At 36.4% G+C, this 26,706-nt stretch overlaps 1 protein-coding gene across 4 annotated transcripts in view; it reads right to left on the bottom strand.

Moving 5' to 3' along the window:
• Positions 1-26,706, bottom strand: part of CNTN3 (contactin 3) — a 329,505-nt gene that overhangs the window by 56,078 nt on the left and 246,721 nt on the right. For all 4 annotated transcript variants that reach the window (XM_038565832.1, XM_038565835.1, XM_038565833.1 and 1 more), the window contains 2 exons: positions 6,497-6,624; positions 3,637-3,812 (listed from right to left, as the gene is read on the bottom strand). In XM_038565832.1, the coding sequence (XP_038421760.1) occupies positions 3,637-3,812; positions 6,497-6,624 (304 nt within the window). The remainder of the gene's footprint in view (positions 1-3,636; positions 3,813-6,496; positions 6,625-26,706) is intronic.

Below are 26,706 nucleotides of genomic sequence, written 5' to 3'. Positions count from 1 at the left end.
AATGAACAGAATTGGCAGGTGATAGAATTTATGAAATGTCATGTTTTAGATATCTGACTCTGGTAAAGAGATAACTTTATAATTTATGGAGGACCTATATGTAAGGCAGAGGCAAATTATATTAAAACCTCAAATATTCTTAACTCCAAGCTCCTCTTACAGAAAGCAGTAATCTAGCTCAGTCTAAAGTGAGCACTTCACTAAGAATATTTGATAGGAGTGCCTGGCTGGTTTAGTCAGAAGAGGATGCAACTCTTCATCTTGGGGTTGTGAGTTTGAGTCCCAGGCTAGGTGTAGAGATGACATAAACAAACAAACTTAAAATAAAAATAATGTTTGATAAATATTAAAATCAAACTACTTTGGGTCTTGGGATGCCTAGGTGGCTCAGGTGGTTAACTCTCTGCCTTTGGCACAGGTCATGATCTCAAGGTCCTGAAATTGAGTCCTGCATCAGGCTCCTTGCTCAGCAGCGAGCCTGCTTCTCTCTCTGCCTGCTGCTCCCCCTGTTTGTTCCCCCCGCCTCTCTCTCTCTCTCTGACAAATAAACAAACGAAATCTTGAAAAAAGAAAAACTACTTCAAGTTTCTAGTCTCTCATTATGTATTTGTTTAGCATTAGTTAAGATGGAGGATACTGAATTGGATAAAACACCATCAACAATTTAATATCCAGCAGATAAATCACAAACACAATCATCTACATTAGACAACAAAGGTAACTAATGTTTCAAATAATATTCTTTATTTAAGAATTAAGGTTAGGGCAAGAGCTGAGTTAGAGGAGAAGCCTTTTCCAGACTGGAAAAGGGGACTTTTTGAAGGTAACATTCTAGGCTTTTCTCTTTTCCTTTGTCTTCCCTCCAAAGAAAGACAAATGACAAATCCTGAGTATGCAGGAGAGTTGGTTGAGAATACTGGCATATGCCTGTTCCCATTGCGATAGAAGAAATTTGTGACTTTTTTTTTAAGAGGATTAAAAGTAATAGTGAAAGAAATGCTAATAGGTTGTAGCAATCGGTGGAGTTCTCGAAAGCCTTGAGTCATTTAGAATAATTAGGGAAACCAGACCTTCTAAAATGGAATAAGCCAGATGACAGAAAATAGAAATGGCAGTGAAATTGTACTGAACTATGGCTAGGTGTGGAAACTTCTCTTTTTTTTCCTTTTGAGACCATTCATATTAGTTACTAGGGCTGCTATAACAAAGTAACACAAACTGGGTGGCTGTAAACAACTTATTATTTTACAATTCTAGAGGCCGGATATCTGAAGTCAAGCTCTCTCCCCAAAATCTCTAGGAGAGGATCCTTCCTTGCCTCTTCCAATTTCTGGGAGCTGCATGTACTCCTCAGCCTATGGAAGCACAGCTTCAATTTTCTGCCTGAATCTTCATATCGTCATCTACCCTCTGTGTCTGTGTCTTTACATGGTATTCTCCCTGTATGTTTGTGTCTAAATTTCACTCTTTAAAAACTTTTTTTATTGAGGTATAGTTGATAAATAATATTATATTAGTTTCAGGTGTACCACCTAGTGAATCTCCAATTACATACATAACAAAATGCTCGCTGTGATAAATGCAGTTAGCTTTTATCACTAAAGTTATTACAATATTATTGACTATATTCCATATGCTGTATTTTTCTTCCCATGACTTATTTTACAATTCCAAGCTTGTATCTCTTTATCCCCTTCTCTCTTCTTTTAAGGACATCATTCACATAAGATTTGGGCCCATTCTACTCCAGTATGATGTCACTGTAACTTAACTAAGTATATCTGCAACAACCCTAATTTCAAATAAGGTCAACCTCTGACGTACTGGTTTAACTAAAAAACCTTCTGTATCCTCTTTACTGTCAGCTACCACACTCACACTCAGAACACACCGCAATACTTCGGATACCAGATGTGTATGTTGTCCATACCAAGCATCTGACACAGTTGGATGTTCTATAATTCAGGTCTGATACTATCTGCCTGGAGTTAGCATCAGATCCCATGAGTTAAGAGGTTAGTGCTAACTCCTCCTAATTTAGATACCAATTACAAGGCTCAGACTATTACCTGCACATTTGACGGATTGGCCATAAACTGGGGTTCCCATTACCCTCTGCTTGGATTTAATCATTTGCTAGTATGGCTCACAGAACTCGGGGAAGCATTTATTATATGCCAGTTTATTATAAAGGATATAATAAAGGTTGCAGATAGATGAAAGCCAGATGAAGAGGTACCATAGTGTGAGGTCCGGGAGAGTCTGAGCCCAGGAGCTTCTATCTCTGTTGATTTGAGGTGTGCCACCCTCCCAGCATGTAGACGTGTTCACCAACTTATGAAATCCCATACTTTTGGGATTTTTATGGAAGCTTCATCACTCAGGCTTGATCAATTATGAATTCAATTTCTAGCTCTTCTTTCCTTCTCAGAGGATGAGTGGTAGAGCTAAAACTTCCAGGCTTCTAATCATGGCTTTTCTGGTGACTAGTTTTCATCCTGAAGCTATTCAGAAGCCCAGAGTCATCTCATTATAACAAAAGCATTCCTATCACCCAGGAAATTCCTAGGGTTTTAGGAGCTTTGTTGTAGGAACCAGGGGCAGAAATCAATATATTCTATTATTTCACAATTAGGCTTTAGGACTTAAATCAGTTTTTTAGGGAATGGGCACACAATAGAAGTTATAACATTATCCTTTTAAGTTGCACATGATCCTAGTGGGTTGATATACCTTTGTGTATATATACCTACATTTAGTATGAAATTTTTGTCAAATGAATAAAACTGAGCTGTCCATCATGCCATTTTTTGTTGTTGTTTTCATTTTTTTTATACAAAGGACAAAACTTGAACTCTACTATACATCATTGACATCTTAGCTAAGCACAATGAAGCTATCCCTAAGTCAATGCAAACAAGCTTCCAAGGGCAAATGGCCTTGTGATTCTGGATTCACAGACATGTGACCAGGTGGAGGGTGTGGCTCACCAACATCGAGTCACTTAAAAGTTCTCCTCAAAGTGTTGGTTCTTCCTTAAAATCTGTAATTCTTTCTCACATAAAACCATCACAAATGAGGAGTCAGAATGGAACATAAGAAATACTTGTTTTGAGCCATAAAGATTTAGGCTTGAACCTACAGTACACACTAACCAGCTCAGTGACCCTGGGCAAGTTAATAAACTCTTCAAATCTTTTGTCTGTGCATCTGTAAAATGCAAATTCTCATTGCTAATGCCCAGAATGATACTGAGGATTAATATAGACAAAGCTCTTGGCTTGACACAAAGGAAGCTCTTAGCAAATGTGACTTGTATTGAAAATCAACACTTGTGTAAGAAAACTTTCCCTTCTATAGGGTACTAATGACAAAATTATCATGGTAATATGTACAATTATGTATTTAATATAAATGCAACAAACATCAATTTTAATTAAAATTTACAGGTTGAAGTAACTGTGCTCACTTTCTGGCAACTACAGTAATAAAATTAGATCATAATAGAATCGGGAATGAAGATTTACTCACAGAACAAACATTTCTCGAGCATCACATATGTGCCAGATGTTTTTTAGTGATAATGTTTCAAAGCCACATGCGATGTAAAAAGCAGGAGGAAAGTGGCACACTTACCCCACCAACTTTCTCAAAGTGAGATCCATCTTTCTTAAAATCTGTGAGGGCCCCATTAAAATACCAGGTAAACATGATGTCTAACAGAGGGTCATGTTGCACTTGGCAGGGCAAAATGACACTTTCACCAACAGAGACGTCCATGTTGGATGGTGCCAAAGTTATTCTCGTTGGTTCTATAAAAAAAATCCAAAAAGTTTTAAGTAAATCTTTACCATTTTTATTTTGATGAAAGCATTTTCACAAGCTGATTGTTAATCTAACATTTATTGTACATAAGTAAAAGTCTTCAAGATTAATATAGACACTTTATGCAAGTCTGTAATGTATTTCATCAGATCCACAAATTCTTGCTAAAAAAGTTAGGATATTTGAATTTATAGGGTTTATCAGTTAAAAATTAAAGTCACTTGTAAACAAGAGTTATAATACCACTACAAAATCAATTTTAACTAATTTTATTGCTTCATGAAATGCAGAGGTAGAAACAGACACCAATGAATTTCCATTGACTTTGAATGACTCAAAAATGCACTGCTACCAAAATTTAAATAGACTCAAACACTTGAAAGGCCACACAAAAGATATCTAGAACAGGTATTATAAGAGGGATACTAAATTAAAATGTTAACTACTATGTTTCCCCTTAAATGTCCCCATGTACATTTCTTTCTCCTTATCATCACAATAGTCCTTCCATCTCTTGTATATTAAACTTCTTGTGACTCCATTTTTCCATTGCTGATCCTCATTTGTTGACTCCATGTTGCAGCAAAAGTCTTCGAAAGAATCATTTCTACATGTTTACAATTCCTCCAGTAAATTCCCTCTTTAATCCACTCCAGTTAGCCTCTGGATCTCTACAACCCATTTGCTTTTGTCAAGGTTCCCAGTAATCCCCCTGTGGCAAACCAATGGCACATTTTCCAATCTCATCTTACTTAATTGACCTTTCAGTAGCATTTGCTACCCTTGATCATTGTCTTCCTGTCAATTCACTGTCTTGGCTTGGTTTCTGGGACACCAAACTCTCTTTGTTTTCTAGTCCAATCCAATGCTGTTCACTCCTTTGTCCCTCTTCTCTTCTTAAATCCCTTAATGTTAGATTGCCTCAAACTCACTCTTTGGTTTTTCTTACTCTCTGTCTTCACCTACTCTCTTGGTGATTTTAGCTAGTCTTTTCTTCTCAAGTATATCTATATGCTAACAGCTCTCAAATGTGTATTACTATCCTTGATCTCTCTCCCCAAACCCAGATTCATATATTTTCTCTGGAACAGCTACTTGAGTGTTAAAATAGACATTATTTTTCACCATTATTTCTGTAAACACATAGAGTAAGGTTAAAGTATCAACACCATTGAATTCAGGCATAGCCAAATGCTAATGCATTGGTCAAAGAAATATAAAATGGAATTATGTGTGATAGTGACAGGAAGGAGCCTGGAAGAACTAAGAGATCATTTGACCAGTCTTCCCTCTTTCACCAGGGTGGGCAATGTGCCAGATGGTGGAGGCACTGGGATCCTTTATTCCCAAATGAAGACAGCATGCATGACCCACCATGGACTTGCCGCAAAGGCAAAAACTAAGTATTTGCTATTTTAACCCATTAAAAGATTGGATTTATTGCTAATGCCAGAATGCCACAGTCTGCTTTAAACAGATAGAGCCTAATGAACATTTCATACTTAATACATCCAAACTGAACTTCTGGTCTATCTCTTCCCAAACTTGTGCAACCTTTTAGTCTCAGTTGTTTTGATTGTCATTCTTTCTGTTATTTGCCAAATACCCTGCAACCATCCTTGTCTCCTTTCTCTTGGGCCTCAATTCAGTTCATCAGCAACTCCTGTTGACTCTACAAGCAGAGTATTTACAGAATCTGATCCTTTCCTATCAATTCCTCTGCTGCTCCATTCACTTGCGTCATTATTATCTCCAGCCTGGTTTGCAGCTGTGGTCTTCTGAGATCTCTCCCACTTCTATTCTTGATTCCCCATAGTCTGTTGTCATCAGAGCAGCTAGACTAAACCTTTAAACATAGATTTCACATCATGCCACTCTTCTGTTGATTTGCACCAGCCTCCACTTCTCATCCCCACTAAAAGCTAAAGTCCTAACAAGGTCTACAGAGCTCCTCCATGATTGTCCCCAAGAAATCTCTTAGTTAACTCCTCCATGTCTAGGAAATCTTTGTCCAAATCTCTCTTTCTCACCAGGCCTACTCCAGTCACAGTGTTTCTGCTCCAACTTATCTCTACCACAGACTACTCTGTATTTTTTCAATTGTTTGCAATTTTTTCCTTCTAATAATTTCTTTGTCATTTATTCTTATTTCTTTCTACCTCTGATAGAAGATAAGATTCATGAAGGCAGCATCTTTGTCAGTTTATTTGCCTACATAGGCCAAGTACCTGACACATAGTAGGCATTCATTTTTTTTTCTTGAATGAATAAACAACATATCCACAACGCTAAGTGACTCTCATTGGTGGCAAGGATTATTCCATGGACTTAAACATCTCCAGAAAATACCAATGATACTGTGAAAGAGTGAATTTAAAATATCTGACATGATAGAATAGCATAAAGGTTGATCATCAGCATATGCTATTTGTAATTTTTCTGCCCATCATACCAGCACATACTAATGTGTTCCCTGGTGCACACTATGTGGTGTGTGAAGAAAGATTAATAATTGTTCTCTTGACTTCCACCTGTTAAATATAACAGTGCAAACACAGATTATACCTTCACAGTGCACTGCATATTGTAAAAAATCTGTTTTTTCTTTGATCTTAATAACATGCAATACAGTTCATTTCCACATAGGGCAATCTTTAAGAAATGTACCTACCTGTAACAACCAAGCGAGTTGTGCCATTTGCTTTTCCAAACTGGTTTTCTGCTATACAGGTATAAGTTCCAGCATCAGCTTTAGTCACATTGGCTATTTTAAGTCCTCCATCTTTTAAAAAAGAAATTCTAAAGAAAATATAAATTAGACAAATAAATGCATAATAGTCATTTTTTCCAAGTAAATAGCAAATTTTTAATAGAAGTAGTGCCTTAAGCTAGTATTTTTAAGGGTAGATAAACAAGTCCTTAGTCTTCTTGGGAATAAGGAACATTAAAAGAAAATTTACACATAAACACACGTATACACACACACACAGACACAGCTGAGTAATAAAAGATGCTCTCCCAATTTGAACTTTTCTTGACATTTTTATGCAGCATTACTTAACAGCATTATTTAACATTACACCTACTTTCAGGGGTGCCTTTATCAAATAAGTGTGAAATATCTTCTAAAAATATATAGTGTGTAGATTGTCCATGATGGGCTAGCCTTATCAGTTTGGAGAAAATAGAAAATAGACATGACATGAATTCCCTTAACTTTGAAATAGTATATTTCTTGAGAAGTGAGAAACTCTCTTTCCTTTCATAATGAACTTGGGAGAGTCACATTTAACCCAATATAAATTCAAATTTTGCAAAATAATATTCATGGTCACCTGTGAGCTATTGCAAATTATCTGGGCAATACAAATGAACCTTACATTAGAGTTTCTGAGCATATGCTTAAAGCACTTAAAGCTTCTTTATCTATCTAATTAAGGAAATACAAATGAGTGTCTTACATGTGCTATGCATTATGAGACTCTCTGGGATAATAGTGTGAACAAGATAAAAAGTCTCTACTTTCATGGAAATAACAGTCTACTGAGCAGCACAGACAATAAATAACCAAATTAGGGAGAGAAGTTCAGATATTTGAGAAATATTCTGAAGGAGACAAACAGGGTGACACAATAAAGAACAACATCTGTAAAGAGGTTCCAGGATAGGGTACCTTAGACTATTTCTTAAAAGAGGTACCATTTCAAGTGAGAAAGAAGAATGAGAAAAGGTTTGCCTGTCATTAGTCAGACCCATAAATCTTAATTGCCCATCTTGTCAGCCCATAATCATTTCCCCTTTCTTTGAATTCTTACAATCTTTATCACCTATACTATACATCTAATAGTTAGGATGCCTTTTATCTTGTATGATTCATATCTTTGGTATGTGAGTTTTATATCTATCCAAACATAAGATAAACTTCTTAAAAAGGTTTCTAACCCCAATGTCAGCATTGTATGATATACGTAAACCATCGTCAATAAGTGTTTCCAACTTTTAGGCTATACAGTAGACAGGAAGGTTACATCAGAGTATAGTGGACGATCTCAACTCAATTTCTATTATCCTGTTTGACATAAGATTTTGAAGTGAGTGTCAAAAGTGCTATTAGTCTGAGTTTATGTTTCAAAAATACGTAAGATATGTATTTTATATTACACCTATGTATTTTAATGTATTTTATATAAACCACATATATTCCTTTGATGACCTGAAATTCACTTTCACTCAAATCTTAGTTTCATTTTCTTGAGTGAGAAAGCGGTGAAATTAGAGCCAGCACATAGAGACCTGCTCATGATCCCAGGTAGAGTATCCACGATAGTTTGTTGCTCATGTGATTTTTTTTTTAATATGTCAAGGCATGTTTGAAACAAAAAGGTTTGAGAACAATGGCCTAGAAAGCTAATCAGGGAACACAGAGCATTCTATTTTCCTTTGAAGAGCAAGTTCAAGGATTGAAAATGCCGAGAACTTTCCTAGGTAGCTGTGAAAAAGGCGTTGTATCTGATTTCTCTCATGGAACCCTGATTACTTTGTTGGGTATGAAATGCACAATGATCACTTTTCTCAAAGAGGTAATCGTAGAAGAATCTCTTTATTCCTTACCTTCTCAGGAATAAAGATTTTCTTAGTGTGCAATAATAACAGAAAGAGGAGACCATGCAGAGGGACACAAGCAAATAGAACACTTAGCATATGGAGACTGTTTTGAGAAACATAGGGAGTGGGGCACCTGGGTGGCTCAGTGGTGAAGCGTCTGCTTTCAGCTCAGGGCATGATCCCAGGATCCGGGGATCGAGTCCCACATGGGCTCTCCGCATGGAGCCTACTTCTCCCTCTGCCTATGTCTCTGCCTGTCTCTCATGAATGAATAAATAAAATCTTAAAAAAAAAACATGGGGGGTAACCTGAAAGAAATATAAATCTGATCATGTAATTCTGTCATAATGCCCAATCCTGGCTTCTCTGCCGTCACATTTCGTATTGGAGAAAAATTATTACATCCTAAGCCTGATAAGTATTTTCTCATCAGAACCCCGCCTCTCTCTAACTTCGTGAAGCCTCGTGAATTCTACTCCTTGTTTGTTTTTCTCCAGTCACACATACTTTCTTTTAAATGCTTTTATGCTTCTTGTCTTGGTGCTTTGTGAACTCTGTTCCTTATGTCTGGGTAATGTGTACTTAACCTTCAGATTTTGGCCAATTCCTGAACCATGGGTCAGACTGGATATTCCATTAAATGATGATACATCACTTAATGATGATACATATTTTGTACCTTCTCTATAGCATTTGACAACTGTCCAATTACATATTTGTATGCTTATTTTACTACAATTTCCTCCTCTAGTAACCTCAGTAAGCTCTCTGGAGGTAGGGAGAGTGTCTAGATAGTGTCTGAATAACTCACCACTAAATTCCTAGAGCCTGGAATCATTCCTGACTCAGAGTAAATGTTCAAAGTTGATACTTGTTGAATGAACAAATGACTGTGTGCTTTTAAGACTCACTACAAAAGGACTAAAATTAGTGAAGGCAAGTTGCAAGGCACTGAGGACTTTTAGAAATTATAAGAAAATAAATTCAAAAAGTGTGCAAACCATTATACAAATATGCATGTATATAAATATATATACATATGCGTATATTTATGTTTTATATATATCTATACATATGCATGCATATATATATATACATATATATATATATATATATATGTATATATATATATATACAGTTGGCCCGTGAACAACACAGGTTTGAACTGCAGGGGTCCACTTATTTACAGATTTTAATACAGTACCATAAATGTATTTTTTCTCTTTTATAATTTTCTTAATAAGACTTTATTATAATAATATATACTGCATATAACATACAGAATATGTGTTAATTGACTGTTTGAGCTATTGATAAGGCTTCCAGCCAATAGTGGGCTCTTAGTTAAGTTTTTGGGAAACCGAAGTTACATTGGATTTTCCACTTTGCATGGAGATGGCACCCTCAACCCCCATGTTGTTTAAGAGTCAACTGTGTAAATATATATGTGGAAAAATGAAAGATGAGACAATAGAAGGCAAGATGAAGAGAATTTAGAAATTCCTAGGATAAGAGGACTAGAAATCTACTTCTACGCAGAAAGAAGTTAAGAAGGAGGGAGAAACTGAATAAAGGTGGGAAGAAAGGGAAACGGGAATGTAGGGAAAAGAGAGTAAGAGAAAAGCCTCTGAAAAAGGTTGATGCTCCTGACCCACTTTACTTGCTAATCCTATCTGTAAAAATTTTGGGCCACGACCCTCAAAGAGGATAGGACTTGACCATTGCATTGCTCAATAAATTTAACTTATCTTTGCTAGTAAAAAAAATATAAATAAATAAATAAATAAATAAATAAATAAATAAATAAAATTTAAAAATGCAGCTTTGCTGGAAATTTTCATATGGAAAGAAAGCAAGCTAGAGGATGGTTATGAAGAGGTCTTAAAGATATTTAAATAGTGAGGCTACTTCCTCTGCTCTGAGTTAGAGGCTGGAGGTAGAACTGGAAGCTCCAGGAAGCTGGGCAACTGACCACTTCCAAGGTTAGCAAGCATGAATCCAAAGTAAAATTGTCTCTGGTTGACTGAATACATTTTCACCTGAAGCTCAGACCTTCAGATTTAAGTGTCCCACAGCAGAGAGAGGCCATTTCAGATATCTTCACATGCTATGAATTAGTGTAACAGCTAACCTTCCACTACAAATATAGAACTATTAGGGATATTGGAAGAGCTACAAAACCTTCAGTGCATGAGGTTTAGTAGCTATAAATGAACAAATCTATCTTCACAACTATGCCAAGATGAGGAATAGTTTCAAAAACAAGGCTAACAATTTAGGAATCACACAGACTCCAAAATAAACATATTGACTCTTAAAGAATGCAAACTCTGTACATTGTAAAATTTTGAGCTAATTGGGTATTTTCTTCCTAAATTGGTTCTTCCAGTAAGATCTAAGAGGCCCACAGGGCATTTCACACAACATAAAAATAAACAATATTCAGTAAATGGATGGAGTAATTGTTTCTCAAAAGAAAACCTTCAATAACCCATGCTTCCCTACAGAGATCCAAAGTGAAAATTTTATACCACTTCAGTATAAATGAAATTGCTTTCTAAGCTATCTGGGAACACGTTTGCTGGAAATGGATAGAGCTGAAAATGTAGATAACAATGAGTGACTCTAAGTCTTGGCACAAAAAGTTAGATTTATGAGATTAACATTCAAAAATGTGGTACTCCAGTTTCCTATGAAAAACGTAGAATTTAAATCACTGTGGCATTTTTAACTCCTTCATCGGTTTTATAATATACCTTTATATATCCCCCTTTATCAGGCCTTCCTTTCACAGTACAAGAGGTTAATTATCTTACTTAACTTTGTGCAGTCTGTGGTTAGTTTAGGATAAGTAAACTTAATTGCTCTAAGCTGCTCTAATGTAATTCTGAATTCTGTAATTCAGTGGTGGCATTGAATTTATGACTGTTAAGAAAAGCTGTTTGTTCAGAAAGTTGACTTGTTATCTAGGCAACACTGACCTGTACTTTATGATGACATATAACCATCCATAATGACACAGTATGTTTTAGAATGGGAACAGTGTGGAATATTATGCATGCAAGGCAGGATTTCTGAATATATTGTTTTACTCTTGCTTATGTTCTGAATATTACGGTAATTTATTCAACTTGAATTTTAATAAACACGCTGCAACTCTACATTTTCTCAGGAAGCACATCTCAGTGGAGATGAAATCACATGAGATTGTAATGATTAAACTGCTGTATAGAAAATAACAAGGCTATTTTGGACTTGACTTTCTGAGTACATATTCGAAGAGATGGATGCTTACAATTAGCCGTAAGAGAAAAGTACTCACAATGCATATATTATAGGATAAATACTGACAGTTAAGAAAAGCAAATATAAATTGATGAAAACGCATGAGAAAATAAGTCAGTGAAAAAGAGCACAAAGCGTACGTTCTCATTTGCAGCTCCCTCTCAGCCACAAATGCTTGGTGAAAGAACTTCTTGAGTTCAAAGACAACGTGTACATGCTATTTAGGAAAATATTAGAATTTTTATTCTTTTAGCTAAACCATTTTGGACTTTTGTCTTATAAATTCAATTAGGTTAGTGATTTATTGGTTGGAAAATCTCTGAGGAAAAGAGACGCAGAGTAGAGAAAATTCAGCTGTTAATTATCCTATTTTTGAGTAAGCACTAGGCTAATAATATGAGGTGCTGTTATTTTTTTGGACACACACATTACATGGAACAGGCACCTGAGATACTAGAGAGATGTACTTTTTCCATATCAATTAATATTTTTTTATATTCAGAAGAAGAGAAGCAATGATAAAGGAACATGAGCATTTCTTTTATAAAAGCTTACCAAAATATGTGCATGTTGACAAATAAATCTGGAGCTCGGTTTTTGTTACAACAGTGATGTGACAGTTTTTTTTTTCTAAAATGGACTCAAGCCATAGATAAAAAGGCTCTTAAAAGGGGATTTCCATAAAAAAACAAAAACAAAACAAAAACAAAGAAAGGGGGATTTCCAATTTGAATAACTATAAAACTACTCATCTAAATAATTCATTAATTAGGTAATGAATTATTAGGGCTGAAGTAGTCCATTTGAAACATTAAAATCTTTATATAAGGAAGTATCTGCAAAAATGATAAATACTCTAATGTATGAAGGAGTAAACCAAACAAGACAAATAAACAACCTTCTAATGGCTCATGTATTTAAAAGAAAACTTCAAAGATAATACTTATTGATATTCAAAGGGACGTTATACTTCACACTATTCTTTCCTGCTTGAGAGACAGATTTGTAAGTGAAATCAATGAAAATCAAAATGTCAGCTCTATTACTTATACTATACATAAAGCTGATTCAAAACTGCTTAAGTGAACAGCATGGTTTTCTGATATTTCATTCCTGAATTAGACAGATCTAAGCACCCTGGCTCAGGTGAAAACACCAGGCCTCTCCCTGTAAAGGAAAAAGAGAACATCAAAATACATTCATTCTCTACAGGAAGGCAGACACCAAAGAGAAAGGAGGGGAGCCCAACATCGGGCTCCATCTCATGACCTGAGCTGAAATCAAGACTCAGATGCTTAACCAACTGAGCCATCCAGGCACCCCAGGGAACCACACTTTGAGTAACAGTATTCTAAGCTATGCCTATCAGATTCTTCCTCCTTCAACTTTAATTTGTGACATAAAGACAAAAATGATGCTTAGCTCATTCACTCCAGCACCTGCTTTGAGAAGATGGTGCAATCTCTTCTACTAGGATTTCTGGAGTCCCTTGGTTTTCTGCTCATCTCTGAAACATTTTCTGCACCTTATCTAATAATTCTGAGTAACATCCCTGAATTAGTTTTTAGCTACAGTTCCCAAATTCCTAAAGGATACAAGCAACCACAAATGGTGCCACATAAATAGTATTTTTTCCATGTATATTTGTCATCTTAACTATATGAAGGACTCAGATGCAATCTTCCATATAGAGAGGACCAGGTTTTATCACAAATCAAGAGTGGCCCAAAAACATCGGCCTTGATATTGGGTTCTTGCATGATAGAATGGTTCTGGCCCCACTATCCCAACTCCAAGGTCATTTTTATTTTCGATATTCATCAGTATAGAAGTGGCCATTTACTTATGCAGTGTAACTAAACTGGTTGGGAAACAGGGTTCTTAGAATATTTGAAAAGTGTGAGAACTCTATGCAGAACAAATACACAGACACATACATAACCATTAGAACAAATGTGATACAATTCAAGATGAATCACCTAAGGTTCTATGGACATCAGGTTGGCAACTCCTGCTAGCAATTCAACTCATCCAATGATAAAAGACTGTGTTTGAAAACTTTTTCTCTTGGATGCATCAGTGTTAGTTGTTTTAGATGCACTTTATTAAGATTTTCCTTCATGATGACTGTGTACTTTTGGTGGTTAGCTCCTTAAAACTTATCTTCAACAAAAATGTAAACTTTAATATTAGTTCAATTGACTCTTTAAGCACTGACTCTTCATTTTCACAGCAGCCCCTTCTGAGTACCCTACATTCTTGACACCAAACATAATCTTGAAACAATTTCTATTTCAAGCTCACTAAAAACATTATGTGGGAAATAATATGCATGGAAAATTAGCTAGAAGGAATGTGGTCTATCTCTTTCTTGAGAGCCTCCAGGCTTACTACTCAAAGTTATGCTTGGATTGCAAAGAAGAAAAAAAAAAACCCTTTAATATTCATTGAAAAGTCACTGTGTTTTTTAAAGATTTATTTTATTCATTCATTTGAGAGAGAGAGAGAGCAAGCATGAGCAGGGAGGAGGGTCAGAGGAAGAGGGAGAAGCAGACTCCCTATTGCGCAGGGTGCTCAACGTGGGATTTGATCCCAGGACCCAGCGATCATGACCTGAGCCAAAGGCAGATGCTTAATGGACTAAGCCATCCATGTGCCCTGAGAAGCCATTGTATTTAATTTTAAGAATGCAGACTTAGTACTACATTACTCAATGTTCTCTTCATGAAAATCCATTGGATTTGGATATACACATTTGCAAATGTATGCCTAGGAAGAGTTGCATATCTGCTTATCAAATGGGTTCATTTCACCTTATGGACATCATGAGTTGTGCAACTGGCAGTATTTTTCTCTGCTCATTTTTAGCACAAAGCTCTGAGCCAAAATTGAGCATCTCAACTAAATGAATGGATCCATTGACCTATGTTTTATAAATTTGCCTCAGACACTCATCCAACAAGGATTTATTCAACATGTACTATGGATCAGGCTCTATAAGAGGCAGTAAGGATTCACTGGTAAGAATTTAGGCTGTTCTGATATAACTTACATTCTAGGCAAGTGGAATGCTGGCATCTTTTTTTTCCTCCTCAATTTCTTCTCCTCAATATATACTTTGTGTATACTTTGATAAACTGTCTCAAGTTCTTTTAGGAATGAGAAATGATATGAGTAAATGGAAAAAACTAGAAGACAAGTTATTATAATGAGGTTAGAGTAACAAAGAAATAATAAATAATAAACATAGTGAGGTATCAATATTTTTAAGTACCTAGAAAAATGTATAACTTATATCCAGTTTTGAAATACTACCATTTTTCCAATTAAGTAAATTAATAAATACTGTGGAAAATAAAGTGCCTGATCAAATATTAAAAGTAAAGTTAGACATGCCTCTTTCTTTAGTATTTGAAGGTAAAAGGTCAGGAGATATTTTTTTCCCAAACAAGATAGATTTTTATATATTCAACCTCAATTATAGATTTTTTTTTCTAGACTTCATACTCATAAAGGGTCAAACACTCATCTTCTTATAGAAACTGCTCTAGCAATGAAATTTTCATTATTATAGAACTTAAAAATATCACTAATAAAATCAGGAAGTGGAAAACAAGTCAAAGTTCACAATCAATTGTTTTTAAGCTTATTAGGCAGTAAGAAATTTAACTCAGTGTACCAACTCATTAAAATTTATATAACAGATCATAAATTATGAATAACACCTTTTAACATCAGAATGTAGGAGGTAGCAACCAGCAACCATCACTACTGAAACATGCTTATTCTTTTTTTATGGAACTACAATGGTACCTCACCAATCATCCATTCATCCACCCATCCATCCACCCCTATTTCTGTTAAAGGTTCATGTAGGAGGAAGAATTAAGATAAGGATCTTTTTTATTTTCAATAGGAAATCCAAAGTAGAAATTTGCTTAAAAAAACAGTTTTTGTATACTTTAAATAAATTTTTGTGGCAATTTAAATAAGAAAATTATAGGGGGCATCTCGGTGGCTCAGTCAGTTAAGCAGTTGACTCTTGTTCTTAGCTCAGGTCTTGATCTCAGGGTCTTGATCTCAGGGTTGTGAATTCAAGCCCCATGTTGGGCTCCATGCTGAGTGTGGAGCCTACTTAAAAAAGAAAAGGAAGGAAAAGAAAAGTATAGGTATTTTTAAGAAACAAAAAAACTGCTCAAAAAATAATGAAATTCACTTCAACAGGTGTTTTTTGAGGACTTAAATTGTGCTGAGTGTTTTGGAGAATAAGATTAATAACTAGCCCTTACCCTTTGAAGACTTACAATCTAATGGTTGAGAGGCACACACATAGTTCATGCACAACTAACCATAAAATGTGATCATGTGGTATGAAGATTTTTATAACTAAGGAACAAATTCATCCAACTCTACCTTTAAAATATATGGTATCTTTTTTCTTTAGTTCATCCACTGTTACCCTAAGTCAAGCTTCCAGTCAATCTTGTCTTGTCAACTACAAATTGCTTTCTCATCAGATTTGTGCTACCTTCCTTTCTCTCTTCAACCCACTCTCCATACTTCAGCCAGAGTTTTCTTTTAACCAGATCATGTCACATTCCTGCCTTAAGACCTCCAATTATTCTTATTTTATTTAAAATAAAATCCAACATTTTTTATCATGGTCTTTATGGATCCCATCTCTGAGACTTCATTTTATTTATTTGTTTATTTATTTGTTTATTTATTTATTTATTTATTTATTTATTTATCTTATATATATATATTTTTTTTTTTCTGAGACTTTATATTATGTTACTGTCCTGATCGACACATGACACCTCAGTGACACTGGTTTCCTCCTGATTCTCAAAGATATCCATTTCATTCCCATCTGTAGGCCTTTGTTCTTGTTGGAGTGTCTTCCTGGAAGGTCCTTCTCCCAATTCTTGGCATGATACATTGCTTCTTACCATTTAGTGTTCTGCCCCAAAATTACTTCTTTAATGAAGCTTTTCATTTTAAATAAAACTCTATATAATTATATATATATTAATATATTTTTATTTATTCATGAGAGACACAAAGAGAGAGAGAGGCAGGGACAAAGGCAGAGGAAGAAGCAGGCTCCATTGAGGTAGCCTGATGTGGGACTTGATCCCTAGACTCCAGGATCATGCCCTGGGCCGAAGACAGGCGTTAAACTGTTGAGCCACCCAGTGATCCCTGTATATTTTTTCTTTACAGTAAAGAAATTATCTTTTTAACTTACATGTACTCTGCTTCTCCCTTCTGCAACTTCTATGAGGTCTTTTCAACTTATCTGCGTTCTGTATTTCCCTTCTGCAAGTCCCATGAGGAAGGGACCATGGGTGAATTGTTCGTGAGGTTTCCTTAGGACTCAGGGTAAATCATGACACATGGGATGTGCCAGGTTGCACTTTTCAAAGGTGGCCACAGTTAGATTTCCCATCCCACCTGCTCCTCTAGAATCTTGCTATGGTCTCATCAAGAGGTAGAGTCTAATTCTGCTGCCTGTGAATCTGATTAGCTTAGTGATTCCTTAATAACCAATGTAATGTTAGAAAAGTGGGATATTGCATCTTCTGAGCTGTCTTCCATGCATCTTCCATTATGCTGTCTTGAACATTCACTCATGAACCCATTAGCTGTCTTGTAGGCATTTCAACTCCCTAAAGCCACCATTGTAAGGCAGTGCAAACTAGCCTATGTGGAGAAACCACATGGAAAGGCCTTGGGACTGCCATAGAGAACAGAGGGTATAGGCAGCTCCCAGATCTTCTGGCTGTAGCCACTACTTGACTCCAGTCATAGGAGACAAGATGAGCTAATACCTAGTCAAGCCTTTTCCCAATTTCTGACCTACAAAATAGTGAAATCTAACAAAGTGACTGTTTTAGCACCATTGACTTTCAGGGTGATTTGTTATGCAGCAGTAAGTAATGGGAACAGATGTTAAACAAATATTTGAGTAATAAATGAATGTTGAAATGAACAAACATGTATGGAGCAGAGCCTGAGGCTACAAGGATAGATAAGGAAAAGGCTTTTTGAGAACCCAGGTAAGATGGCCTCTGCACAAATAGTTCTAGTATACTGTGTTAGATGATACAATTGGATAAAGAAACTACAAGGATAAAGCAGAAGAAAGAGTAATTAATCTTGCCTTCTGGAGGAAGGTTTCCCACCATGAGTAACAATAAGCTGGGCCTTGAGTGATAAATTTGGGTTTTGTAGATTGAGAAGAAAAGATACTCTAGCCAGAGGAAATTACAAGAGCAAAAAACGGCAGGATGAAATGAGAACTCTGTCTCTTTCTCCTTTCTTTTAACATTTATTCAAAAGACAGTGGTATGCACCTCTGTCCTCTAACTTGATAGTGTTAATAGAGTCATTATTGTTACTTTGAGAGAAAGCATCTGATTTTTCCTATCTTAACCATATTAGTAGGAAAAAAAGAAAAGGTAGAATGGGATGATAATACCGGTTTCTACAACAGCATTGATATTTTTTTCTTTTAGTTTTCAGTGAGAACAAGGATATAGAACATTGACTGGGCTGTAGGCAATTATGCATGGGATTTGGGGGCTTGAGTGAGAAATGCTCTATGACCAAACAGTTGTGGTACGAGTGAACACACCCACTAAGTAAAACACTGACCAAGTATGGGTATGAATTAATTACTAGGTTCTAACAAGGAACTGGCTTCAAGTAGATTCCAGTGTCCAGCACATTCAAATTCATTAACCAGCTTCACCCTATAAAAATCATTACACTGACAAAATATTTTTAAACTGACCTTAACTTTTTAAAAAAGATATTTATTTATTTATTCATGAGGCACACACAGAGAGAGAGAGGGAGAGAGAGGCAGAGGGAGAAGCAGGCTCCATGCAGGGAGCCCCATGTGGGGCTCGATCCAGGGACTCCAGGATCATGTCCTAGGCTGAAGGCAGGTGACCAACCGCTGAGCCACCCAAGGAATCCCTTAAAGTGGCCTTAACTTTTATAAGTTAATTCATAAAAATCAGATTTGAAATATGGAAACATGGTCATCTGCAAAATTTAGCTGAAACGGTTTTTGAAAGTAGCAATTTCTTAGGGTGCCGGGGGGCTCATTTGGTTAAGCTTCCAGCTTTGGCTCAGGTCATGATCTCATGGCCCTGGGATTGGCTGATGGGATCTGTGCTCAGCAGGGAATCTGCCTGAACCCTTCCTTGCTCTGCCCTTCCCCCTACTCATGTTTTCGTTCTCTCTCTTAAATAAATAAAATCTTTTATAAAAAAGAAAGCAGCAATTTTCTTTAATAACATTTAGGTAAATTTTATTTATTTAAGAAGGTTTAAATAATGGAAAACTCAATTAAGAGTTGTAAAACACAAATAACTTACTCATATTTCTTTTTAACCCAGTGCTGTTATCCCTAAAGTAACAGAGCAACATGATGAAAACACTTAATATTGAAAACAACATTAATAGCAACAGGTACCTTTTCCTGAAAACATCTGGACGCTATTATAGTAGATGCTTCACATACATTATCTTGTTTACTTTTTAAATGTAATTTAAGTTCAATTAATTTACATATAATGTATTACTGGTTTCAGAGGCAGAGGTCAGTGATTCATCAGTCTTCTATAACACCCAGTACTCATTATATCACATGCCCTCCTTAATGTCTGTTACCCAGTTACCCAATTTCCCCATCCCTCTCCCCTCTAGTGACCCTCAGTTTGTTTCCTATGCTTAAGAGTCTCTTATGGTTTGTCTCTCTGATTTTGTCTTTATTTTTTCCTCTCTTCTCCTATGATCTTCTGTTTTGTTTCTTAAATTCCACATGAGTGAGATCATAATTGTCTTTCTCTGATTGAATTATTTCACTTAGCAAAATATCCTCTAGTTCCATCCATGTCTTTGCAAATGGCAAGATTTCATTGTTTTTTGATGGCTGAGTAGTATTCCATTGTATATATACAAATCTTTTGTATCTATTCATCTGTCGATGGACATGTGGGCTCTTTCCCTAGCTTGGCTATTGTGGACTTTGCTGCTATAAACATTGGGGTGCAGGTGCCCCTTTAGATCACTACTTTTGTATCCTTGGGGTAAATACCCAGTAGGGCAATTGCTGGGTCACAGGGTAGCTCTATTTTCAACTTTTTGAGAAACCTCCACACTGTTTTCCAGAGTGGCTGCATCAGCGTATATTCCCATGGACTGTGTACAAGGGTTCCCCTTTCTCTGCATCTAAACTATCTTATTTTTTATCTTTACAACTAGAGCCCATTGGGATAAAGAAATGTAAGAGAAATGAGGCTGAGACAGAGTTGGACATAATTTTTTTGAAGGAAACTTTGTCCTTTCTTTGCTTGTCAGGGAAGGTCAGTATTTTTGTCCAACCTTTGCTTAAGAGTACGTGCCAAGCAAATACCACCTAACAGACTAGCTAACTTTGCAATAAGAATTTCTGGCCCATTTTACAAATAAGGTAATACGACTCAGAGTTATAAATGAAAGAGCCAAGATTAAACCCACATCTTTCTGATTCTGATGCTTTGTTCTTTCCATGTGTTAAAATTAAATCAAGAAGGAAATCAAACCTACATTTAGCTTCATCGAACACAGTGAATAATGTGCATAGTACTTAGTATGCTGCATGCCAATTAGGCATAAATAATTCACATAAATAATGATACAAATACATACTTAGAAACATAGATGCCAAAAAATATTAAAAAAAGAAACGTAGATGCCTGTGGTTAATGGGAGAAGCTCTGTAGGCATGTTCTGGTGGCTGGAGGGTGGGGGATGGCAGAGAGGAAGTGATTAGGATGGCTTCCCAAGAGCCATATCCCAAATCAAAAGTCTGGATTGCATTGGTTCTCCTCTTGATTATCTTCACTGTTAAACGCTAGCTTAATCTTCTAATAGGGCATGAGATGTAAGGGACAAATGTGCCCTTTCCTGTTCTCTTTATAACGGGAAGCATGAGAGAAATGGAGGTGTGATAGGAAGCCCAGACAGGGAAGGGGGCTGTTCTCTACTCTCTGAAACTGTTGTATCCTTAACCAGGTATCTAAGTGTCCCCTTTAATAAAAATGATCTTCCGATGTTCATCTCCTTTGAAGGAGAGAGATGGTTCTTTATCTGGGAAAGGACCCAGGTCAGGCCTTCTTATATTCCTGTCATATATGAACTTTAGTTAGCACAGACACAAATGGAATAAATACCCAGTTTCATCTCTGTCTATGCCATCAATCATTTTGTTCAGATGGTGTCTTCCCTACTCTTTTGCCCTGTTAGATTTTATAGGTCCTTCAAATTGTAGCTCCCGGGTTGCTTCCTTAGAGATGCCTCTCCTTATAGGGAGCTGCTTTCCCAGTTTGCAAGGCTGAGACAGCATTTCTTCCCTGTGTTTCTTACTCGCTTCTGTACACCTCCATTATAGACAAGGTGGTAATTTCCGGTTTCTTTGGGACAGTACAGTTTATATATGTTGTCTTGGAGGTAATTACCAGCAGTGCCCCCTTTCTAAGTTTATAGAATAAATTCTATATGGTCACTTTGATCATACAATCTATCCCAGTGTAACTGATGACTAACTTTTCCAAATTTGTAATAAACTATGAGTGGGCTCTTTAAGTGCCCTTGCTGTTTTGTATTAATCTGTGTATTCCCAGGGCTGGGGGCAGCCTGCATTGCTGAATAAAGACAAATTAGTGGACAATAGGAGTACCTTCCCTGTAGATAGGGAGCAGAGATGTCAATCTTTATTCAACTAATATCTAAGCTGAAAGTGGTAACATCATTGATTATTAAATCAATAAGATTTAATTATTTATATGAGAGACACAGAGAGATAGGCAAAGGGAGAAGCAGGCTCCCTGTGAGGAGCCTGATGCAGGACTCGATCCCAGGACCTTGGGATCATGACCTGAGCCAAAGGCACACACTCAACCACTGAGTCACCCAGGTGCCCCAACATCACACATATTAAATACAATTCTCCTTTGATTTTCTAAGTTCACCAGTTAAAGATTAAGTTGGAGCCAAGGGCATAGGGAGTGAAGAATTACCTGGTATCTTAGCTCTTTGCCCAGGGTAGATGAACTGAAATTGAGCTTCCATACTTATCTGGCAGTTGTGAAGTCACAGCTGTTTAGATGAGTAGACTAAAGATGAAAGGGAAGATAACAGAATCCAGCTCTTTGGGTGAAAGAGAGCATCAGAAGGCAGAAGAGAAGGGAGCAGCATTTGCAACAGTATGAAACAAACCAACCAGATTCTCTGTGATAAGAGACAGAGGAGCCAAGAAATGTGGGGGAATGGGGAAGGGAAGGAGACAGAAAGTTTGGCGAAGGAATCCTTATTCTTTATCTAAGAGCTTGAGACAAGAGAATGTGCCATCTAACAGATTTTCTGGATAGTAACAGAGTTCCTAGACACATCTTTACAGAGCACGACTGTGGCGACTAGTAGTAGCAGTGGTGGAAATGCCAAGTGATTCTTGCTCTGACAGAATTATTCTGGTTACTGGCAAAAGTTTCAATTCTGCTTTTAGGTGCTGTCATGGAATCGCTCAATGTCTCACAGAAGGCAGAAGTCACCTGTTGGGAGCATTTTTTTAAGCCTTTCAATTTCTCTATGAAACTACTCATGAATTCAGGATGAAGTGCATATAAAATTGCATGTAAATTTTTGCTTAAAATTAAAGTATAATTTATATATAATGTAATTCACCCTGTTTGGTATGCAATTCTTTGAGTTTTAATAAATCAATGTGGTCATGTAGTCACTGTTACAGTCAAGACCTAGAACAGTTCCCTGACCCTTAAAAGTTCCCGCATGTCCCTGAATAGTCAATCCCTCTACCTAATCTGGCAACAGTGATCATTGTTTTCTGTCCCCAAGGCTATACCTTTTTCAGCAATGTGATATAAATGGATTTATACAGAATATAATATTCACTGCATTTTTAAAGCCAGTTTCTAACTATATGTAAGAAGCATGTTAAGAATTGGTTAATACATTTTAAAAGCGTTATGTGGATTATGGCTATTAATATTTGGGAAAAAAAACTTTGCTATTTCTTTCTTTAAAAAGCATTTAAATTTCTATAATATTAAATGCTGCCTAGAACATCTGAAACAATTTTAATGTGTTTAATTAGAAGTAATGGGCCATTCTTTGATTCTCTTTTGAATTGAGGCTATTGCAATAAAATATTTACTATTATAAGTAATAGCATTCAACTGAAAGCCCCATTTTTAAAAATAATTGGCTAATGCATTTTAAGTACCACTAAGTGATAGAGAAAAGCTAAACATTCTTTAAAATATGCCAACTGGCTATTTCTTCTTGAATACCATGCCTGGTTGCATTCTCTAGAGTCTTTTCCAATTTTACTTTGCTTAAAGGAGAAAAAACATCCTATTTCAATTCCAGTCTTCTTTGAAAATATGTGGATTATAAGCAAATGAATTGAAGAACACTAAAACACTGACACCTGTGTACTACCACTGACCACTCAAAGGGGCAGGGCATTTCTATTTATTCAGAAAACCTGTTTCTTGCAAAGGGGAAAAAACACAATAACTTCTCTCAGTATGGATGATACAAATATAAACAAAACAGAACAAAAAAGCAAACAACTTTGCTCAGTAATGATGCTAGCAATTTCGAAGATTAGGATATCTGCATATCAAGTGATTTAACATTGACCTTTACTTAGTAAATCGATTACTTATAAATTATGACTAGAGGCCATTTAACTAAGACTGTATAAACAGGCTTCCTCTATCCATAACTTGTTTCCATGAGCTTCAGAGATATGGTGCTGACTCTTTACCATTTAATGCTATGTGCCTTCCAAGACAATTTTATTTAGTGCCATGGTTTCAGCTACCATGTCGTGCTCAGAACACCTAAATGTCTATCGGTAGCTCAAGTCTTTCTCCTGAGTTCCAGATTCATTTAGTCAACCCCTGTATGCTCACATATATAGTTGGATTTTCAACAAGGACTTCAAACACCAAAAATCCCAAGTAGTACTTATATTTGTGCTTATTCCTCCTGCTCTTTCTGTAATGTTCCCTGTCTCACTGAATAGGTCCTGATGTCTAAGCTGGAAATTTCGGGTTCATCCTTGACTCTTACCTTCTCTTCAAATCATTAATCTAATCAACTCCTAGGTCCTGTGGATTTAACCCCTTCTCAAACTCCTCAATACTTCTCTGTCTTCTCACTGCCCTTTCTTTAGTTCAGGCTAGAAAACTTTCTTGTTCAGGTTGATGAAATGCTATGAATTGAGATTTTTGCCTCAAGTCTTCCTGCCACTCCAATCCATGTTCCCTGTTGCCACCATTGTGATCTTTCTTAAAGAACATAATCAAAATTAAACTTGGTCTTTTAATTCTGCTACTTGGATTTTACTCTGTTGCTTCTCAGCACCTGTGGAGTAAAGCCCAAGCTTCTTGATTTGGCTTACACATCATTCCCAGTAAGATTCTGGTTCACCTCTACCGCCCTGTTCTGTCTACATCCGTCCTCACAAGGCATGTTAAGCTGAAGCTGCTCAAGTTCCTAAACCACCCTTTACCCTGTGCCTTTGCACATGCTCTTCCTCTGTCTGAAGCATTCTTCTTCAGGGAACTCTAGTCATCTTTTAAGTCTTGCTGAACATATTACATTCTCCAGAAGGCCTGCGCAGATCCCTGATTTGGAGAGGGGGCCCTCTCTGGTAATCACCAAACATACTGCACTTTCCTAATTAAGTTTTATTGTAACTGCTCTGTGTTCTTTTGTCGGTATACCCCCAAAAAGCTACAAGCAAGAATATGGACTTATTTGATAAAAATTAAATATCTGGTGCCTAGCACACAGTAGGCACTCAAAATAATTTTCCAATGAATGAATGAGCACTTGATTTTGAGACCTCAGGAATCACTACTTGCATTTTAAGCTCTTGCAATCTATTCAGAGCAGCTTTTCTAAGACCCCTGCTGGGAAGTAATTCCTTTATTACCTTAGCTTGAAATGCTCTCAAGACCTCAAAGCAATAACACCGATTTCTTCAAAATGATACTGTAATTTAGGTGTCTCACTGACTTAGATCCCCATTACTACAGCTGATGCATTAATTACAAAGCTGTTATTGTGCTGATATAAAAACTTACAAACCAGGTTGATTATAATCATTCAAATGTACTGTGTGATTTACATCGTAGACATATTTATTAGTTTATACAATTTTTAAGACATTTTTAATCCTTAGATGGTTTTTCCTAATTTAGACTTTATTTTATTTTTTTCCCTGATTTAGGCTTTACATAATAATGTATGTATTGGCTTAATCAAAGGTTTATTTGCCACCAGCATTCCCTACACTAAATTGGAGAAAGGTTTCCTACTTATAAGTTTCTCATTCACTGACAAACCCAAGTTCACATACAAAACAAAAACAAAAACAAAAATAGAAACAAACCTAAAAAACTAACGGCTTTAAAATCTTTCCATAAATACCCTATTAAAATTTTGTCTTCTCTTATATTTTCAAATGTGTCAATAAACTCTTTTGTCCCCAAAATGAGATTTGAATCTGCACGTTTTAAGTTGGAACAGCCAATGATTGAACAACCGCAATAAATCTATCATTTAAAGTGCTTCCCCAATTTGGCTTAAGGCTGCAGACTCAGTCAAGAGGGACACACATGGGGTTTTCATTGCCAAGTGATGGCTGAGGCCCACACTGATTTCACACAAACTTGGGGAGGATTCAAAAGTGCAACTTGTTCAATAATTGCTTCTAGCAGTCTTTTCCCTAAGCATCAAGGCTCTGGCTCATCAGTGTTTTTGCTGTCCAAATAGATAAAAACAAAATCCAAACCACCAGACCTGGTGCTATGTACTGAATGTCTGAGTCTCTCCAAATTCCGATGTTAAATCCTAATGCCCAGTGTGATGCTATTAGGAGGAAGGGCCTTTGGGAGGTGGTTAGGTCATGAGCCCTGAGCCGGGAGGGGGAGAAAGAGCTCACGAATGGGATTGGTACCTTTATGAGGTACCATTTTGCTCTCTGTCTGCCATATGAGTATATAAGAAGATTGATATCTGAAACCCAGAAGAAGGCCCTTACCAGAACTTGACTGAGCTGGCACCCTGATCTCGGACTACCATGCCCAGAATTGTGGGAAATAAATTTCTGTTGTTTATAAGCCATCTGATTTATTGTACTATGTCATAAAAGCTCAGACTAAGATACTTGGCAGGGAAGGCAACATTATGAACCCTCTTCTCAAATATGTTTCCTCTTTCTAATTATTTTTGTACTTAAAAGTTTCCTTATTCACAGAGGAGATGTTAGAAATATTTAAAACAAATGAAGGGTCAGTAGTCCTCATATGGACAGAAATAACATTTATGAACATGATACAGGTGCTAGAGTAAGCCATTTCCTCTTTCTACTTAAAACATAATTCCAATTAAAAAAATTGATCCCAATTTCTCATTGGATACATACATGTCCACCAAAAAAAATAAATAAATAAATAAAAGAAAATCCATATTTTTTAGCCTCTCCCTTACATTTAAGTTTGGCCTGGGAACTAATTTCTGCCCAGTAGGGGCATAAAAGAAATTACTTTTGAAACTTTTGGAAAGTTCCTAAGAAAGGGAAGAAGTATACTCTGATTTCTACTTTCTTCCTTCCTGTTACTGGGAGATGATATTGAGAAGCTGAAGCCCAGGGAGCCATCTTGGTTCAGGATATGAAGATAGTGGAGCAGCAAGATAAAAGGGGTAGTCCTGATTGCCTACCTTTAGAGACATCAAACAGCCAATGAGCTACCCAACTAAAGAGCAAAAAGCTTCTATCTTTCTTAGTCACTGTTACTTTCAACATTTTATTTGTAATATATCTTATTCTTACTTATCAGTATAAGAATGTCTGCAAATATCAGACATTCTGCTAAATGCTCACTGTATAACAACTAT

The sequence above is a fragment of the Canis lupus genome, chromosome 20, assembly GCF_011100685.1.
Source record: "Canis lupus familiaris isolate Mischka breed German Shepherd chromosome 20, alternate assembly UU_Cfam_GSD_1.0, whole genome shotgun sequence".
In the NCBI taxonomy this organism is placed as follows: domain Eukaryota; kingdom Metazoa; phylum Chordata; class Mammalia; order Carnivora; family Canidae; genus Canis; species Canis lupus.
Note: the sequence above shows the minus strand (reverse complement) of the source record. Positions and strands in the feature narration are given on the sequence as shown.